This window comes from Ctenocephalides felis, unplaced genomic scaffold, assembly GCF_003426905.1.
Source record: "Ctenocephalides felis isolate EL2017-DRISC unplaced genomic scaffold, ASM342690v1 CF-g0.4_SCAFFOLD_03572, whole genome shotgun sequence".
Taxonomy (NCBI): domain Eukaryota; kingdom Metazoa; phylum Arthropoda; class Insecta; order Siphonaptera; family Pulicidae; genus Ctenocephalides; species Ctenocephalides felis.
The window spans coordinates 22,788,659-22,811,324 of record NW_020539726.1 but is presented as its reverse complement, the minus strand read 5'-3'; the positions used below and the strand labels follow the sequence as shown (position 1 = coordinate 22,811,324).

The 22,666-nt window shown below is 29.0% G+C and overlaps 1 protein-coding gene across 1 annotated transcript in view; it reads right to left on the bottom strand.

Annotated features, from left to right (window-relative positions):
- The window catches only part of LOC113387668 (abhydrolase domain-containing protein 2-like), a 47,353-nt gene that overhangs the window by 8,901 nt on the left and 15,786 nt on the right, over positions 1 to 22,666 (bottom strand). Inside the window, exon 2 of the mRNA XM_026625026.1 lies at positions 15,328 to 15,503. Within this exon, the coding sequence (XP_026480811.1) occupies positions 15,328 to 15,503 (176 nt within the window). The remainder of the gene's footprint in view (positions 1 to 15,327; positions 15,504 to 22,666) is intronic.

Below are 22,666 nucleotides of genomic sequence, written 5' to 3'. Positions count from 1 at the left end.
TTTGATTTCAATAAAATTGCATTTGCAATTCTGATATTGCAGTAATAAAATCAAAAAAATTTGACACTTAATTAATGAAAATTCTTTACAATATTAGTCCATTCTAAATGATTTTTGTAATAGCTATGATCATTTCACACGGGTTAATTATATTGCCATATCATTATGAAATTTTAATTATGTCAATTACATATTTTTTATTGTCAACTTTTTAAATTCAAGTAGTGCTGACATCGGTTCTTCTAAATGACAGTTATCGGTATTGCTGCATCAATCAATAACAAATTCATCAGTATCCCAGAAATTGTAATTGACATTGTAGATGGCAACCCAAAAGGTTGTCATATCACTATGGGATTTATTATTACAATTTCTGTAATACTAATGATTTTGTTATTGATTGATGCTGCAATATCGATAACAGCTATTTGGATGAACCGATATCACCACTGCTTGACGTCAAGCTGTCCGAATGGGATGAAACTTCTAATTCAACATAACTCCAATCCTTAATCCAAGAAAAAACCCATTTTTATAAGAAACATCATCAAGCCTTCTGGTGCAGTATTACTCCGGCTCTGTTTCTGAATACACTTTCCAATTATATCTGATAGATTTGCATCGGTACAATCGTTTTTTTGTTATGTTGATTCAAATACTGATAAATTTTCTATTGATTGATACAGCAATATTGATAACAGTTATTTGGATAAACCGATGTCACTACTACTTGACATCAAGCTGTCCGAAGGAGTTACGGAACTTCCAATTCAAATTCCATAGCTCCAACATTTAATCGAAGAAAAATCCTATTTTTACAAGTAACATTACCTAGCCTTCTGGTGCAGTATTACTCCGGCTCTGTTTCTGAATATACTTTCCAATTATATCTGATAGATTTGCATCGGTATAATCGTTTTTTTGTTATGTTGATTCAAATACTGATAAATTTTCTTTTGATTGATGCAGCAATATCGGTAACAGCTATCTGAAAGAACCGATGCCACTACAGCTTGATATCAAGCTACCCGAAAGGGTTTGAAACTTCTTATTCAAATCCCATAGCTCTAACCATTACTCCAAATAAAATAACATTTTTACAAGAAACATCACCTAGCCTTCTGGTGCACTATTACTACGGCTCTGTTTTTGACTACACATTCCAATTATATCTGATAGATTTAATCGGTATAATTGTTATACACTTTTGTTTTGTTGATTCAAATACTGATGAATAGCTATTTGAATGAACCGATCTAACCACTGCTTGACAACAAGCTGTCCGACGGGGTTATGGAACTTCTAATTCAAATCCCATAGCTCCATCCATTAATCCAAGCAAAATCCCATTTTTACAAGAAACATCACCTAGTCTTCTTGTGAGCTATTACTACGGCTCTGTTTCTGAATACACTTTCCAATTATATCTGATAGATTTGCATCGGTATAATTGTTATACACTTTTTCATCATTAAAACAAAAACCATAGTCGCAATACAATAGTTTGCAATATCACTTTTTAAATACAACTTCTTGACAAATCCCGGCGTTAATTTGTCGCGCGAGGTGCAATACTCGGCCGCAAAAAATCAATCAATAATCGTTCGACGTTGAATTTTCAACCTCAGAGATTTGGCAATTTGACCAGGTTCGATTGGTTTTCGACCGGGGACGTGAAAGTAAAATACAAAACGATATCAATTTTCTTGTACATTCCGTCATGTTTTGCATTTATATATGTAGCGTTAGTTCGAAATGTTTCGGTTAAAAGTCGGTCTGGTCTGACATAACTTTTTTGGTTTCGATACATATAAAAGTGACAATTTATCACAGCCGACGGTATATAAGCAACTCCTCTCGAAAAATCATTATTACTTGCGACTTGCAAACGTTTTTATGCAAATCTAATAAGGAACTCGATATAGAGTTATATAAAATAGTGAAAAATTCATTAGTTTTATAAGTGATTAAGTAAGTCAATTATTATAATATTTTTATTTTTTTATTGCTGCTGAACATTAAATGTGATGCCAAAAATATTTATTTCTTCGCTTTGCATTCAAGCAAATTCACTTCAATTAATCGAAAATTATATTATCAAATAAATTATTTTAATTTCAATAAAATTGCATTTTGCTGTTCTGATATTCCAATAATGAAATCCAGATATCAATCATGCCAATAAAAATTATAATTTTTGTTTTGTTTTCAAATAGCTATGATTATTCCACTTAGTTTAATTATTTTACAAACTAAGGAAGTATTAATTACGCAAATAAAATATATTTTTTTTAATTAATATTCTCTTTTCAAATTTACTTCAAAATAATTTGCAAATTATAATTGATTCTAGTTATCAAATTAACTTATTGTTGCTGAAATTTCATAGTAAAATTAATTGTGTTATAATTTAGTCGAATTTTATATAAATGATTAAAAGTTAATAAAATATGTGATACCATTATAGTGATAAGTGATCTACAAAAATAATGTGATTTTTTAAATTTTATCGTTTATTGAAAAGTGCATAGTGCATATTGAAAAGTGCATTATTAGTGTTAATTTGAACAAATCTAACAATATTATAAAAAAAGATCAATGAAAATAATTTGTAAATTAATTACAAAAAAATTAAATTATTAATAATTGATTCCAGTTTTTATATTAACTTGTTTTTGCTGAAATTTTATAGTAAAATTTATTGTGTTTTGATTTAATTATATATCGTTTTAATTAGTATTCTGTCGAATTCTATATAAATAAATAAAAGTTAATAAAATATGTGTTACCATTTTTTAGTGATAAGATTAAGTGATCTACAAAATTGTTGTGATTTTATATTTTATCAGTGTTAATTTGAAAAAAAACTAACTATATTATAAAAAAGATCGATGAAAATAACTTATGTTTGCTACAAATTAATTTGCAAATTAATTACAAAAAACTAACATTATTTATAATTGATTCCAGTTTTTAAATTCACTTCATGTTCTGATAGTAGATACTCCACTGGGCGTATCTACTAATTTGTAAACAACCAATTGTAAACACTTGTCAGCATTCTCTGCTAAATATAATTATTTTTATAGATTGCAGAATGAAAATAAAATAAAAAAAAAAAAACTTCATGTTCTTGAAATTTCATAGTAAAATTAATTGTGTTTTGATTCAATTATAGATCGTTTTAATTAATATTCTGTAGAATTTTATATAAATAATTAAAAGTTAATAAAATATGTGTTAAAATATGATAAAATTGTTCTAGGGCATCCGTCCAGTAATTAAAAACAGTTTTATTGAAAAAAATGTTCTTATTAAGAAAACATACGTTTCGGGTCTTGATTTGACCCATCTTCAGTGCATACAAATAAATTGAAAAAAAAACACAAAAACACACGAAAATTGCACGAAAAAATATGAAACACAAATTGATAAACGTCGAGTTATGATAAATTTTAAATAATTGTAAAATTAAAATAAAAATAAAAATAAATAATATGTTTTAATATAAAAAAGCTTATTCCAAACGAAGCATGTTGTCCGCTTAGAGTTTGTGTAACAACCATTTTCGTGATAAGTGATCTACAAAATTATTGTGATTTTTTTTATTTTATTGATGATTGAAAAGTGATATTTTCTTTATATTTTATCATTATAATTAAAAACTAACTAACTAAACTAAATAATTTGCAAATTAGCACATAAAATATTATTCATAATTGACTCTAGTTTTTAATTTAATTTTTCTTTATGAAGTGAAATTAACCCTTTCCACTTGAGATTTATAAGTATTTTGTAGCCGGAGCGGCGGCATCCGAGTGGAAAGGGTTAATTGTGTTCTTATTTTTCACTTTATAGATCGTATTGTTCCATAATCATGTTATTGACAACGGTGAAAACTGTTTTTGTGTGCACGATGCTTCTACAATGTTCCCTGACAAATGGAAGGCAAGTCAAGTTCAAAAAAATTTCAAGGGATTCCAGAATAGACAATTCTGATCCGGATTGCCAGAAAGATGTGAGTTGGATAATTATACACATAATTAATCAAGATAAAAAATTAAATAACTTTTAAAAATTGTTATACTTTATAATACAAATTTGCAATTATGCAACACAATGCAGAATCTAAACGAGCTATTGTAATCTGATTTTGCAATTATGTAACACACAATGGGTTATTAATTGATCAAATATTTTGATCAATAGTTTAAGTGAATAATAGCAATGCTAATCAAAAAACCCATAGCAGTATTTGTCGATCAATATAAAACAATAAAATATCAATTAAGTTAGAAGCTCAATACTAAAATTTCATAAGTTATTAATTATTTCTTTGTAATTTTATTTATACTATCATTGTCATTATATAGATGGCACATAACCAAATAAAATAATTAAGTACCATATTCCTAATTATTAAATATGATATATGACTAAATAGCTGACTGAGAAAACTCTATCATGTATTGAATGCTCTATGGAAATTCATTGCTATAAGTGCATGATAAATATATCTAGATTTGTTTCAAACAATTAAAATATTTTCTTAATTTTCTGTTTCGACCTTTGAAACACCTTCAAGACATATAATCTGATAAAACTTGATAAAATGTATTTATCAACAGATACTCAATTATAATTAAATTAAAAGAAAATGATTTATCAGATTTCCCCTTTACTGATTATATATACACAGTGGTACCCCGACGTACAAGTTTAATTTGTTCCGTGACCACACTCGTATCTCGAGACAATTTATATGCATTGAAAAAGCATTAATTCGTTCCATCACTGTAGTTGTTGTTAAGTATTTTGAATATTAAAAATAAATTTAATTGCTGTTTGTTCCTGAGCATTGGCAATATTGTCAGTTAAGCTTTGTATAAATGAAATAACTAACTAGTTGTGTATGTCATCGTGCCTTAAGACAAATTGCTGGAACTTCCCGTACCGTAAAGAAATGTTCAAAGATCATTAAATGTTTTCAAATGAAATATTATAAATAAATACTGTAACTTTGCCTAATATTTATAAAAATTATATAAACTAAATTGCAAAGTTAAAATTATTTAAAGTATATAAGTGAGCTTTAGAACTTTAGAATTAAAATTAAAATCTGAATTATTTTCCATATACAAAAAAAATTAAAAAAAAAATAAGAAAAAAAAATTAAGAAAAAAAAAATTATTAAAAATTGAAAATACCAATTCTGAATTTTTTTTTTTTAAAAAAAGCGACTATTTTGTCACAACAAGCAAAAAGTTTTTTGAATCAATCAAATCGGATGCTTAGTTCTTTCAAAAACTGCCATTTTTTGCACAATTAGCTCGATATCTCGAAAACGGCTAGATCTGCCTTCGCGAAAAACTAAACACAACTTCCCAATCATTACAAATTGAATGTTTTTTGGATCATTCAAACCGGATACCCCATTCTCTCAAAACCTGGATATCTATTTTCTGCATTCTTTGCTCCGTATCTCCGTAACGGTTGGACCAACCTTTGCCAAAAATTGATCAGCACCTCTCCCTATCAATAAAAATCGATTGTTTTTTAAACCGTTCAAATCGGTTGATTCGTGCGCTCGAAAACGTGAACAAAAAAAACACACATCCATTTTTTCTGAAGTATGCCAAAACGTTCAGAAACCTTCAAAACGTGAAGATATGCAAAAATTTTCGTTTTCGATTTTCGGCCCATTATTATAACTACCCCACGGGAAGTTAAAAAATAATTTTCTACCATAAAACATACAAAATATTTCTACATGATTGTTACAACTGACGAAATTTTTCATATTTTCATTTTGCCAGCAAGATTTTTCCAAAAAAAAATTACTAGCTCAAATCGCGTATGCCGAATTTTGCTCCTATATCGAAGCAACGAATATAAATTTTTAGTCACGTATCTCGAATTCTCGTATTACGTATCAGGAGTCGCTCGTAAGTCGAGGTACCACTGTATTTTAATCATAGCGAAACGGAGAAATCGAAATAAATCCTTTTAACATGAAATATTTCTAGAAATCGCCATTTATCAATAAGTACTCATAAGTTCTCTCAAATTTAATACAATTTAACAAAATACAAACCACTCATATAATTTCTTCGAGTGGAATTTACTTTATCATTTCAACCATGATAATGTACTTAACTTTGAATCGAGAATCAGAATTAGCAATTACGACAAAACTATAATTGAATATTAGTCAGTCGTAGCAATAGACTGCCAAGTTTATATTATCTATTACTATAACTGATTCTGCTTTTTAATGATATTTCAGTGCGATCCGAACAAAGTGCATTATTTCAAGGAATATTCATCAACCCAAATGGACTCCATGGTCATGGAAGTAGACGACTCTAAATCACCATCCAAATCTGAAGAAAACATTGACATCAGCGTTGACGTTGTCGACCCAGAATCCGGTAAATTTCCTCCTAAAAACGACCGACATGTCGCAGCTGACAGCTACCTCCGTTACCTAATAGAAAAAATCACATCTGCCGATACTTTTGATACAAAAGCTTTTGACGAAATGTATGAAATGATCAAAGCTAAATCGGATGCAGGTTCTGAAAAACAAGCTGAAGCTTCGGAAGTCGATGATGAAGTCAGACCGAAGCGTTCATCACTTCGGGCGGCGGAAAGTGCGAAAAACTATAAGGTGTATAAGACCAAGGAAAAACCAACAGCAGAAAATAAATCTTTGAAAATCAGAGATGTGGAAGTTTTTGATAAAAGTTTGTTGAATAAACAAAATACGCAGAAGCATGGGGGAAATTATAGAGCAGCGCCAGCATATTATGACGATGACGATTATGATGAATGATCGAATTACACAAAAAACGGGATCATTGACGGATCTAGGATTTAGGGCCAAATTGAGCTAGTAATAAAAATCTAAATATTAATACAAATGTAAAAAACGCTACACAATTATTGTTGATATTCTATATTATCTTGAAAGCTATAGCTCACATAACTTCATCCCTAAACTAATAATACACGTGACAATCAATTTATAAGGAGAACATCAGATTTACTCGTCTAGAATTTTGAAGTTACTTCGCAAGATGATAGAGACTTTCAGATAGTTAGTTTAATTTCTTTCCTGTTTAACTGGGTAAAAATTGTGTATTTTCCTCAAGAATGTCTGGACTCTGAAAAAGAAATATTTTTTCAATCGAAACACAAATAGAGTTGATAGGAAACACTGAAGGTGTTGCGCAGCTTGAGTGTAGACCCACACTTTAATTATCTATTATATAAAAATAAATCAGGTTTTCCTTCCTGACAATATATCTCCAGAACGCTCGAAACGATTTCGACGATTTTGCATTCATTGGAAAGGTCTCGGACTCCGTGAGGTTTATAGCAAAGAAAATTGAAGAAAGATTGATTTCAACAGAAAAGCGGAAAACACTTTTTCCTTTTTTTACATACGGCGTCATCTCTGATACTTAGCATGTACTACAAACTAATATTTTTTGTTTGACTGCTACTCATTTGTTTGATAGCTACTCATTGTTCTCTGCTCAGTTAATTTCATGTGACAAACCGGCATTGTATTCACTGTGAAATTGTGCAAAAAAGTAAAAAAATAAGTTATTCGTTTTCTAACATTTCAATTGGAAACCATCAAATCAATCACGTGTATTTTGCAAATTTTTATTCAATTTCAACAGCAGACAATTTTTTTCTTCATCTTTTAATCATCAAACAAAATGTAACATAAAATGAAGCCATCTGGTGGTGAAACGGAGTTCACCCGGTTTGCTAGTTTTTTTTATAATTATACCACTTCTCATAGGACTTTAATATTTTCATGGGCTCGTTTTGACTATCAACTCTATCACCATGCGAATTTCATCAAAATCCCAGGCAAGTAAACCTGAGGTTCTCCTTGTTAGTATTCTTTAAGATCCAACTATATCTTTAACTTGTACAGTCTATAATATCTCGCCAAATATGAAAAATCAATCATAGCGTCTAAAAATATTTTTGCTTTTCAGCAAAATTACCATACACATTATTTTCCTTCTGAACTAAAATATGAATATAAATACGCAAATTATTTCAAGTTATCGATTCACATGAGAAGCAAAACTTTATTGGCCGTGTATTGTTAGTTTTGATATTCACACTTAAAATACGTAACTAATTCACGCCTTGTTTCCTATTTGCATGAAATGATAAAAGATAAGGTTTTATACTTCAGGTGCTGAATCTGAATCATACATGTTTTGCGATTATACACACATGTTCTATTGTTGTGGACTTATCAAACAAAATTAAAACGTATTCAGTAATTGAAATGATCTTGAATTAATAGAGACTTGTATAAATATTAATGATTTCAATTAAACATAAAATTAGTGAAATACTAATGCACAAAATCAACTTTATGGAAATTTGAGATTGAACAAAAGCACCTGATGTTAAAAATACGTATCACTTTTAATGCAACTTATATAAACAAAACAATAAAACACAAAAAAAAATCTTCAACTTTATTATTCTTATCCTAAACTTGTTCATAGGATGATATTCACACATTTCCAAAAATGGTGATATTCGTAAAAATGTATAAAACAGCTAAAATGTAAACATTACACATTACAAATAAAAATCTACACAATATTATGAACTTTGGAACTTTATTAAAACAAACTGATTTCGAGAGCTTTTAATATTGAAAAATGAATTAAATTGCAAGAGTCTCGTTCTACTAATAATGTTTGCGCATTTATTGTTAAGTAGTAAAATATAAAATTGTTATTTAATTATATGCTGACTGTTTGACTTCTCATTATATACATGCACGTAAAATATAGTTTTAAGCACTTTATTATTGTATACGATGATATTTCAATAAAAGTTAATTTTGTTATAAACATGCTATTTCAAGCTACGCATTTCAAAACAATTTGCGAAAATTTATAAGAAAAATGGCAAAGATTTCGATAAAATACATTCAAGATCACAGACCTATATATAAAAAATCGATTTAAACTATTACCTCATTAATTTCTTTGTATTCGACTGGATCTAATCTTAAATCCAAACAATTTACAAACTAACCGATAAATTTATATATTAAAATCAATAACATGAGCACATTGGAAAGAAAAGCATTTTCCGCTAAAAAACTAAATCAAGTTTCTTATTTAATAAAATGTCAAGAGCAGGGTATAAAGATTTGAGGTAATTTTAGTTTTTCATTAGTACCTATAAATTTTGAACATGAAAATCGATAAGACATGTTGAATTATAAAAGTAAAGTAAATTTATTAATTTCATTAAATTTTTACCTATAAAACATTCAATTTGTGTATAAATAACAAATCAACAAAATTTTGTCATTGTTATTAGATAGATGCACAAATACATTTTAAGAAGACAGTAATTAATTTAGAGCTACTAATAAATTAAGATTCTAACAATTCTAGCAAACGCAAAAAAAAAATCTATTCTAGATCGATATATCAAAATGTTAGATTCTTATGAAAGAGTTTAGAACAGTCCAGACTTGAAATAATAATAACAAAAAGTTAAATTAAATTCTGAAATTGAAAAATAATGTATAAAATCAATATCTCAGACATAACAAAGAGTATCTGGGAATTATATAGGGACAAGTAAGTAATCGTCAATGAGTATGTATATCATTTTATATTTATTATTGTATTTATGAGTATGTAGTAAGTACTTATTGCAAAAATTAAATATTCATGCAGAACTATTGTATTCAGAATGCATTTAAAAATGTTACAACAATGCTTTGATATCTTTTCAAATAAGTTTTAAGACAAATTACAAAATTGATAAGATTTTCAGATAGAATTATTTATCTCAATTAATCTTAGGATCAACATTTTTTAAACAACCATCAGAAGTAAATATACTATAAGCTGTGTTCGCTAACGTACATCCAATCCCAGTATATTTCTTGACATGGCAACCCAACGGTCAATTACTCTGTCATTTCCTGTGTAGACTATGGGACCGATTCTGCCATGTAACAGACCAATGTTATGGCAAGGCTATGTTATATAAAACTTTTCATACAAAATCGTTATAAATATTGGCAAAAGCCTTTTGGTTGCTGTGCTAAAATCTCACCTAAAAACCCGAATGTCAAAAAACGATCTTAGGTAACAAGGTCTTTCTGACCCAGCTTCATAACATACAAGTGGCGTTGCAGTTTATGTGTAAAACGCCTGAATGCACAGCAAATACATGACATTTTGACAGTATTCAGTATGATTCAGTAGCATAATGTATGGAAGTTGGGGCATAATATGGCCTTACCATAACATTGGTCTGTTGTGCGGCAGAATGGGCCCCTATATGTGTATTGGATATGGATATCTGCCTGATATATATGTTGCAGTAATGCCCACAAACAGCAAATTTCACTTGAGATCATATTTTAGGCATAACATTTAGGTATATACCAAAATATAATCTTACGTGAATTTCGCTTTTCGGGCAACATATATACAAGATAGATATCCATATCCAATATAATACCTCAAGTAAAAATTTGTTACCATGCTGCTTGATATCGAACTGGCCGAAGTTGGAATCGAACACTGGACTAGTTTGAGCTAACCCACGTTCTTAAACATTACACCACAACAGGCTCAAAAAATAAATTATTATTATAGACTTAACCTACGTTTGACCCACTCTCCAGTCAACAAGCATAAATGAATACAAGCCTTATATTATTGTGTTAGAGATTATAATACGAAAATGGCTTGACAACATGATATGACGACAGACGATGATTTGATAGATAGAACTGGGTCTGGTCTGGAATTTATTCCAATTATTTTATACAAAATCTGTTGTTCACAAAAAGCTACCAAAATTAGTACATTATCTACCAAAATATTATAGGTTAGTAAAGAAAGGTTAAAGCCCTAAGGAAAGCAATTAAGTATTTTTAATAAAACACTAAATTAAAAAATTATTTATTTTATTGTACTTGTTTAAAATATGTGTCAATTAACTCTTTCGACAAAAAATAATGATTAGTGCAAAAATAAAATTGTACGATTTTGCTTGAATTTGCTTGAATATGAAACAATTTGTGGTTAATAAAGCAAATTTTCAAATTAAAATTGTGGTTAACAACCATTCCAGAAATATATTGCCTATATTTTGAATTGATACGATACAAAATGATATCGATGAACTTTGGCATAAATTAAAAATAAAAATCGATTAATAAGCAACATTTTTAAGGTTCGCCAAAAAGAAAAACACTTCAGCTCAGAAAGATGAAATAAATCAAACCTAACCTATCTAAAGAAAATATTTTACATCTGCTGAAGCTGAACAGGTTAATTAATATGAAAGCTTAAAATAATGATTATAATAATTAATTAAACAGTTCATAAGCTTTCCTGCTTGAATTTTACTGTTACTAATATTTTTTTCACCAGATAATCCATAGTAGTATATAAATAATAATGGGTAGTACTGCCCTAAGGCGGACCTATGATGAGCCAACTTTGGTTCAGTGAAGAATACTGTAAGAGTTTTCCTATTGCCATTTCACATCATAGTGTCCGAAAGGAGCTATTTTCATGTTTTTGATCTATATTTTCAAGTAAAATTGATATCACTACTGCATGGTATCAGGTTATGAGAGCGGGGTTGAACTCAAGACCCTAACCACACAAGGCAGTGCCCTTAACCGTTACGCCATGGAACACCCTGGTAGCTTATATGTATATGAAAATGTATTTCAAAACAAATTATCTAATGAAATTTATCACTATCGTTATTTACATACGTGTTAGTAGGATAGTTTTCCAACAATAGGCAAGCGTTATTAAAAAGTTTATTCTAAAATTTTCTGATATATAAGTATGATTATAAAACTATAATACACAATTATTTGAATTAACATGTTACACTTTACAATTAAAAAATAATTCATTCTTCACATAATTGCATGTAATATAAAAGCATGACATTGCTATAAAATGAGTCTTATTTTTATATAGGCAAAATTCTTGAAGGTTATTATAAAATACAATAACTGGAACATAACACATGTGTTTGTATATATAAATTCATAATACACATGTATTGCATGTATGTCATATTATAAAATTCTATAAAAAATTGCGTTAAAGCGTTATTATTTGGAATTCCACAATACCAGAATAATTTGAATCAATCAAAATATGTACAAATATAATTATTCTACTACAGTATTTGATTACAATAGTGAATGAATAAACAAAGAGTGATTGTCTATTGATATCCAATTATTTTCCAATTATGTATGAACAATATAAAGACACTCTAGTATAGCTATCAAATTTCAAAGACAAAATATTGAATTAATTCTATGTATTAATTCATAGATAATATAGATATTTAAAAATCAATAATTCGTCATAAGAAAATTACATGGAAGTGATTCTAGATTCTTCAAACATTCTTATCTGATAACTTCAAAGATAATTTGATACACAAAAGTGTAATTAATTAGATTAGCATTTATCATTAAAAACAGCTTGATATCATAGTTGATTACTGAAGTTATATGGCAAATTCATAAAATATGTTTATATGTTTGCTGTAGTCTAATTTGATAAATCGATGGACTGAGGTTAAGGGCACAGTTGGCAAACTGGTGAAGTAAAAACGAACTATGAAACCATTAATAATTTATGAGACTATAATGTTTTGCAAGGCCAAAGGTTATTAAACGATAAACTATAGTGTAAGTTAAATTTTTAGCACCTTGTTGCATCGATTGTTAATGTAAATTAGATTTGTTAGCATAAAATACAACTATAATTATTTAACATCTCATCAATATGCGTAAGTAAGGAGAGTAAAGTCATTTAGTTAATGAAGAAATTTCATTTTCATTTTCAATAAAAATATAATTCATTATGATTGAGCACGTGTTTTCACATCAATAAAATTTAATTCGCCCCATGTTTGCTTACAACGCAGAAAAACGTAAACAACAAAAAATATTATATAGTTCAATGAATTTGATATCAGCACGTGCCTCAAAAAAGATATATGAGATGAATCTGTGGTTGACAACTATTATTCAATAAATAAGTTATCTGGGATATCATTATGTGTGTTTTCTATTATATTGTCTTGAAAAATAAATGAATAAAATAACATGTATTGTTTGAAATAATCATAGACTAACAAAAATATATCTCAAAAAATGTTTTAGAACTCAAAAAAATTGATGAGCAGGAATTTAGTTAAACTCCGTAAATGTAGAAGTAAGAGTATTCGTTGTTTTTTTTTTTTGAAAATCATATTCATCAGTTGTAAACACCTATTGTTCTAATGTGTGCCAGAATCAAATTACAATAATTTGTAACCCATATAAATATCGAATTGTAAACTATAGCAATGAATACGATGATCACATTTTTCTGATTGGTCGGGACAGTCCCGGATTTCCACCTTGTATACCGAAATCAACAATATTTGACCTAGGCTCGGTTTTTTATCTTATTAAATTAAATTTTTATTTCGGATATTTATTTTTACAAAAATTGTCTGTATCAAAATACCCAACACCAAATAGACACATTAAACTTTAGTGACAAAAGCAATATTACGAACGAATAAATATAGAAATGTACATAATTTTATACAATACAAAAAAGTTAACAGAACCAATAGTTAAAAAATAGTGGTGCATGGCGTCGTGCCTCAAGACAAATTGCTGCAACTTTCCGAAAAGTAATTTAATTTTTTTTTATAATACAAAAAAGTTAACATTACATATAGTTAAAAGCAAAATAGTGATGCATGAAATCGTGCCTCAAAGTAAATTGCTGGAACTTTCCGAAACGTAATTTAATTTAATTTAAAAAAAAAATATAGATTTTTTGAGAATTTAGAAGTTTTTTTGGAACTTTCTTGAAACTTTTGAAAAGATAATATAAATGAGTTAAAAATGAAATGAAAATTTTGGAAATTTTTGAATTTTTTAAAAATATCGAATTTTCTGGAAAATTTTGAAACCATTCAAGTCGGTTGATCAATTCTGTGGATAATCGAGAACATTTATTCGAATTATATAAGTAAACTTTAAATATTAAAAATCTTGGTGCGGAACCAAAGAAATGGAAACAAAATTTGTACTTATTATTGAAAACTCTATAAAATATCTGATAATTTGATGTGCATATGTCTAGTAATAATTTTTGACCGCAGAATGACGATTTACATTACCTTTTTTTCTGTAACTCAAAGACCGCTGGACCTTTGTTGAACCCAATCTCCATTTAGTCAATACAAGAGAACGTTTTGTGAATCATTCAATTTTTTCCTAAGGTATGCCAAAATGTTCAAAAGACTTTGAAACGTAAAGATGTGAAAAAAATCATTTTCGATGATAATAATGTATAAAAACAGCATACCCGTCCATCCTAACCAATTAGCAAGCCAAGTATACCTGGAAGGCGAGCCAACCAGGCTAAAAAAAAACTAGAGACCTAATATTAGGTTGTCAAATATCTCCCTTCCGCTTTTTTGCTATTGGTTTATAATACAAAAAGGCGGAAGGGAGATATTTGACAACCTAATATATAGTAAAATTAACTATAATTTTTTTCATCTTGCTGTATTTTATTGTTTTTTCGCTTATTTTTAGTTTTTCATTATTATATTTTAATTAGCTCTAGAAGGTACGTCACTAGAGGTTACCATATTTCAGTATTCTATGCTTAAATGTAATAATATATACAAATTGCAGTATAAAATTGAACAAAAAAGATCGATTTTTTTCGATTACTATAATTTACCATACGGGAAGTTAATGAAAAGTTTTGAAATAAAAAATTTCAATAATAAAAGTTGATTTATTTAAAAATACAACTGATTTTATTATATTTAATCGTCATGTATTTTTTTGAAAAAAAAAGAATAACATTTAAGTTACTTAACATAATAGCCCCCACCCATAATATATGTTTCTGTTTCTGATTTGAAATAACTATATGTGGTCACCTACCAGGTTTTGGCAAGAGGGAAGAAAATCAAATAATAAAAGTTGATTGATTGAAAAATATAACTGATTTTATTATATTTTTTTTTCGAAACAAAAAGTAAGAATAATATTTAAGTTCCTTAACATAATTACAGCACCCCCCCAAACTCGTCATGTCTATTCATCATGTTTTGGTAACCTACTAGGTTTCAGCACGTGTTCTACAGTTTTCATCCAACCGAGGCAAGAAAATCAACATAATTTTCCTCCCAATTAATTAATTGGTAGATCGTATTAAATAATGAATACAAAAATAAATTTACCTTCATGTTTATCCGGATTAAGAGCTTTGTATAGATCGTAGGTAAGCGTCGACCCATCAGCCAGTGACAGGTACACCCTCTCTCCCAGTGGCAGTGGGCACTTGACGCGGCCCACTATGCTGTGCACGATCGTCTGCACGTGCCCGCTGAATCCCCAGAGTCGAGGGGGCACATAACTGGGGAAAGAACAGAAAATATATATAAGCCAGAGCTGGTGATATTTATATTTTCAAACAAAAACATTTTTGTTGAGTGCGGAAAAGAAAATATGTATTAATATTAGTTTAGTTTAAACAATTAAGGGGGTATTCTAGTGTAGAAATTCTAAAAAATCGATTTTTTTTTTTATTTCATATTTTCAAAGTTTAACTTTCTGAGAATATAAGTACAAAAAGGTTTTTAAAAATATGAATTATTTTTGGAGATATAGGCATTTTACTGAATCGGTCTCCATACTGGTTTGGCTTCACGCAAAACTTTAAATGCGTTTTTCTCAGTACTCTTGCCACGATTTCTGGAGTTCTACTCGACCAATTCATTTGAAATTTTCATATAGTCTTGTTTATAGATCTATCTATAGTCTGAACTAGAATCATCCCGAAATTCCTATATTTACTTTTTTTTAAAAATTCGAGAAACTCAAAAAAACAGTAAAAAAAACTTTTTTTTCAAACAGTCGCCAATTTGTGAAAAAAAATTTTTTTTACTCATCGCTAGTTCAGCCAATTGCGACATCATTGTAGAATAATAATCTTTTTATTTTTTGCATTTCCGATGGCTAGGAGGGCTGAAATCATGTCAAAACTCAGATGCCAATTTTTTGAGACCACCCACTTCATCAGTTGCCAGTTTTTACAATTTTTAACTTTTTTATTTTTCAATTTTTGTTTTGTATCTTAATGATATTAATAAACAAATGGTGAAAAATTGATAGTAAAAACATTCATTGCTTTCCTTTACGACACTTTAAAAATGACCTGAAATTCATCGCTCTACACTAGAATACCCCTCTAAGGTGACCATATTTTTTTGCATGAAATCCGGGACGGATTAGAATGTCTGTGACAGCGATGGGGGGAGTGTTGGTGAGCTAAAAACTTATATGCACATTTTTTGGGTTCAAATTCTTTAGTTGAAATATATTTGAAAATATATTGGCAATCAAAACATTTTTAAAAATCCGGGACAAAACACCTAAAACCGGGACAAATATTGCTTTTATAAAATGCCGGGACGCAAGGCGGAAAATCGGGACGGTCCCGGCCAATCCGCGACATATGGTCACCTTAAAATAGTTTGTTATAATTTTTTTTATTATTGTTTAATTGACCTTGTAATCTAGCACACTAGCAATTGGCGAACAATAATACTTAAATATAATCAACGTTACATCAAACTAAAGATAACAGACTATGACATTAATTATAACTACAATAATTATACAAAGGTATAAACACAATACAATATATTCACCGACATACACATAGGTAGTTATTGCTTATTAATTCAACTTATTAGATCTAGTAAATGCACTACACGGCACTGTATATTCTACAATTTGACAATAATAATATTAGGTTAGTTAAAACAAACTTTTAACCTTAGTTTCATTCCACAATAAAATGTTGTTATATAAATTTTATGAAGTGATCATTGCATTTTCATTATTAAATTCACTGTGGCGGATCGTTCTAATAATAATAATTGAAATATCAATGATATCCACTATCAAATACCTCAGTATTTATTTGGACCAAAAACTAATCCGGATACAACAAAAAAAAACTAAAAATAAAAGAGCTGCGAAGCAAAGTCAGGTCACTGTATTGGCTAATAGGACGTTACTCCAAGCTATCCTATCTTATTTACAAATTTGTTATAAAACCCATGTGGACCTATGGAGTCGAGCTCTGGGAATGCCCCAGCAAAACAAGAATCAAGGCCTTACAGAGACAACAATCAAAAACTTCAAGACTCATCACAAGAGCGTCCGGGTATTTATCTAATAAAATCCTGCATAATGACCTCCATATGGAAACAGTACAAGAAGCGATCAGCAAAAAAAAATATAACCCATTTTGTCCGGCTTCATAACCACATAAACTCTATCATACAACCGATGCTGTTGGACTCCCAATCCAGAAGACTGAAGAAGAAAAAAATCAGCAGATCTTCTTTAAGTAATAGTGATCCTCATTGGAGGGTTATCTACCATGACAACTTTTTATAATCAAGTAAAATACTACTTGAGTTGATATTGAATCAAACAGCCATAGAACAACTATAAGTTCTGATTGCTGTTTAAACAATGTTAAAAAAAATCGATAATAGTGATTGTTAAATTATAAAAATGTTATAAATTGTTACACAAATGCATTAAAAAAATTAAGAACTTATAATTTTCAACTAATTGCAGATTGCTCCGTTAGATGAAACATGCGGCAGCTTTTTTGACTTGCGTTTTGGATTCAAAAGAACAATTCAAAACTCGCGCCTATTTTGACTTGCGTCATTTTTCTGTATTTTTTTTTATTTAATTAAACTATAAAAATTTAAGTCGTGACAATTTTTAGGGTTCAAGTTTAATTAATTAAGATTTCTGACATTTTTGGGTTGTCACTTCCTTGGGGGATGCAAAATATGTAGAGTCTAATAATATTTAAACTAATAATACATGTAATAAAATTATAGGTACACTGCTCTAGGGCATGTCCGAAAGTTGAGTTAGACTCCAACTCGATTCAAATTAGAATAATGTGACAGATTTTTCATTGTCGCAGTGACCGAAATGCGTTATTTTTAATTGGAAATTATTTTATTATTTGCGACTGTGTAGCTAGATATGGAAATGTATTTTTGATCTATATTTTCAACTGAAAATAGACATTGCTACTGCACGATATCAGGTTGTCGAGTACGGGGGCTTGAATTCGACGACACTGTCCGCTTAAACGTTACGTCATGAAACACCCATAATAATAAATGTAGAGTCGATAGATAAAGAAGTAAAGTCTAATATGCCCGATTATTAGACTTTGTTAAAATATGTGAGTTGAATTATAATGTTCATTACATCAATAAAAATTGTATATTTATAAGTATTTATAATTGTATCTTTATAAGTTTATATGTTTGATATCCTTACGTTTCGGCTAAAATTTTAGTTCTCTTCCAGTGGCAAATAAATTATCATATACAATATCTATAAATGAAACAATGTATCATGGTATGAGGATGTGCAATATGCAATGTTGTATTAACATTACAAAAATAACAAACAATATAGAAACAAGCAAAAACACAATTATTAAATTATGTTAAATAAATATTATCAATTATGTACCCGAGATAGAAATATATTCAGTGTAACAGGATAGATTGTAACTATCATGAGTTTTTTTTTCTCGTTGCAGTTCGAAATTTATGAGCTTTCACAAGTAACCCCTATGAATTTTCGTGTAACTGTATCCATTTTTCGGTTATTATGATTAATTTTCAGTATTTTTGTTCATTTAAACTTTAAAGCTGTAATCTTAAATAACACTTCTCTAGTACCACAGTCGCAAATAATAACAAAATTGCTATAAGTTGTCTAAAATTAAAACATTTTGTTAAACAAAGGATTTTTAAAAGACCCAACTAAAAAACTGATCTAAGGGGTCTTGGCAAGTATAACTAAAATTACTCTATTTGTTAGTTACATACTAAAAACACGAGTGAAAACCTAAAAATAATCGAACATTTTCTCTACTTCAAATCTGCATCTTCCTTCTGGGGAAAAGTTTCTTTTGGCAAATTCCCAAACATGCCATAGGTTACGACCTTGTAGATTTATCAAGAGCCTATTCCACGTGGTCCAGAGTGTGCTTTTATTCCAACTAGGATAATAGTTTGATGACGTCTTTCTAAGATGACGTAGATTCGAATCCGAATACAAATTAGATAAAACTAATATATTTCCAAGAATGCAAGATATAATATTTGAGAAACAACTCGAGCAAAAGATATTTATTCAGAAACAATTCTATTGTTATAGCATCTGAATTGATGAGGTTCTATGACGAATAAATAAATCTATAAAAAATGAAAAAGCTGATATGAACCAAACATAAACTGACATTTATCTTAAAGCATTAAAAATAGCATAATATATTATTATATAAAAAATGAATATTTTTACGAATAATGAAGAAGTTTATTATTACCAAAGGAATCGTCCATTAATCACATCAGGTTTTTAGGAGAAGGGGGGTTTGACAAAAAATTACAAAATATCACGTGAGGAGGGAGGGGTATAGTTCGATATCACCTGTATTTATTCTTTACCTCAATTTAAAAAAAATCAAAACACTTTAAAAAAAATTCAAAATTTTATCATTATTTCTTGTAACCAGAAATTCACTTGATGTTTCCTGAAGAAGAGGGGTTAATTTTGAATATCGCCACGTATCACCAAGGAGAAGGGAGGTCCAATTTTTTCTCAAAAATCGATCACGTGATAAATGGACGCCCCGCAACCATAAATTTGCGTTTATATAAACCACATAATAAATTATTATGTAATGATCAAATAAATTTATATTATTAATTTATAATGAAAATTTCATAAATATCAACCATAAATTAACAAAAGTATTGGAAAATTATATAATATGCAAATAGTTGCATAATCAGACTTGCTAATTGCAATGAAGTGCAAATGCATATAAATGCAATCGTTTTGCATTTGCAATATGGAATATTTCCATAGCGTCTAATTTATTTAATCTAATGATTATTTGAGAAACTTTATGAGGTCGATTGTAATCATACTTTCAGCCACCAAAATATTCCAATGTTATTATCAACAGGAAATTGTTTGCGGAATTAAAACCACAATCAATACTATATCGAATGTGGTTCATGTTTATTTTTATATAGATAAACGTTAATTATAACTGTACACTATTGAATGTGTTAAGTACTATAAATCAACAATTTCTAAAAGCAATAAAGAACCGAAATAGCAATTTCGTTTCCACCTACATATGATCTTCCATAAAATGATGATATAAATTTAAGTTAATGTTCGTAACAAGTTTAAATTAACGATCCATTTCATTCGTTAAATAAAATCATGGATATCAGAAATTCACGTGTTTTGGATACTAAAATCATATATTTCAGTCTAATTTATAGGAGGTTTATGTATAAATATGAAGTATTAATAAGAATATATGTATGCCTTTGAAAACAAACTTTAAAGTATTGATTTAGGAATAAGATCTTTATTATTTATTGGATAGGCATATTTATTTTATATTTCATTATATTCAGAATGAATAAAATATCTATCAATGCAGCATAACAAACTACAAAAAACCTCAAAATATATTAAATTTTTTTCATCATAATAAATTAAAATTTAGTCTAATCCTTTACATATTATTTATATGACCTTTAAACATTGCAAAGTCTACACGAAGCAACAATTATTTATCTTTACACATTATTGCTAAAAATTTCATGTTTACCAGTTTAGTAGAGAATAAAGGTTTTCATTCTTTCCAACTGGTACCATTAAGCAATATGCAAATTTTTATTACACTATATTTAACTTCCCGAAGGAGAAGTTTATGTTTTCATCAAAAAATCCGAATCGCTAATTTTATGTTTTCTCGACGTTTCGAGCCATTCTGAATCGAATGAGACCAAATTTGGAAAAAGTATGTGTGTGTGTGTGTGTGTGTGTGTATGTGTGTGTGTGTGTGTGTGTGAACAGATTTTTTGCCGTAAATCGACGTTTTCTCCAAAACGGTTGGACCGATTTCAAAAATTTAAAAGCCATTTGATGTATCTCGATGAGGACTATCGTCTCTGAGTTTTGTACGGCGATCGGCCGGGCCGTTTCTTTGTAAATTGCAGAAAAGTGAAAAATTTTCGTCCACGTTTTAGCCCGCAATTCTGAATCGATTCTGAAAATTCAAAAACCGTTCGATAGATATTGGTTGGGAATCGTGCTGATTAGTTTTGGTAAAGATCGGCCGGGCCGTTTTCTTGTAATAAAGTTTTTTAAAAAAAAATTTTGACGATTTTTTATGATTATTTTTTGACGAAAGATACCATAGTTTTCTAGGTCATACTAAAATATTACGGCCCTACGACAACTGGTTCAGCTTCAAAAATTCGTCAAAGTTTGCAAAAATCAGTATGGTCTTTTTGGCATTTGTCAAAATTAGACTTTTGATCGACGTTTTCTCAAAAACGCCTGAACCGATTTTAGAAATTTAAAAGCCATTTGATGTATTTCGGTGAGTACTATCGTTGTCAGTTTTTGTGCAACGATCTGCCAAGCCGTTTCTTCGTAATTTGAAAAAAAGTGTTGAACTTTTCGTCCACATTTAAGTCATCCTACCGAACCGATTTTAAAAAATCAAAAACTGTTCGAAAGATATAAGTTGGGAATGATGCTGATTAATTTAGGTGAAAATCACCGAGCCCTTTTCTTGTAATTAACTGTTGAAAAAAAGTGTTAAATTTTCGTCCCACTTTAAGCTCATCCTACCGAACCGATTTTAAAAAATCAAAAACTGTTCGAAATATCATTTGGGAATGATGCTGATTAATTTTAGGTGAAAATCTACCGAGCCGTTTTCTTGTAATTAAATGTTGAAAAAAAGTGTTAAATTTTTCGTCCACATTTAAGCTCATCCTACCGAACCGATTTTGAAAAATCAAAAACTGTTCGAAAATATCATTTGGGAATGATGCTGATTAATTTTAGGTGAAAATCTACCGAGCCGTTTTCTTGTAATTAAATGTTGAAAAAAAGTGTTAAATTTTCGTCCACATTTAAGCTCATCCTACCGAACCGATTTTGAAAAATCAAAAACTGTTCGAAAGATATCATTGGGAATGATGCTGATTAATTTTAGGTGAAAATCTACCGAGCCGTTTCTTGTAATTAAATGTTGAAAAAAAGTGTTAAATTTTCGTCCACATTTAAGCTCATCCTACCGAACCGATTTTAAAAAATCAAAAACTGTTCGAAAGATATCATTTGGGAATGATGCTGATTAATTTTAGGTGAAAATCTACCGAGCCGTTTTCTTGTAATTAAATGTTGAAAAAAAGTGTTAAATTTTCGTCTACATTAAACTCATCCTACCGAACCGATTTTGAAAAATCAACAACTGTTCGAAAGATATTAGATGGGAATGGTACTGATTAATTTTAGGTGAAAATCTACCGAGCCGTTTTCTTGTAATTAACTGTTAAAAAAAAATTTAAGCCGTTTTTCATGGAACTTTTTTTGGCGATATTACATCATGGTCTTATAGAACTTACTGTAATATTACAA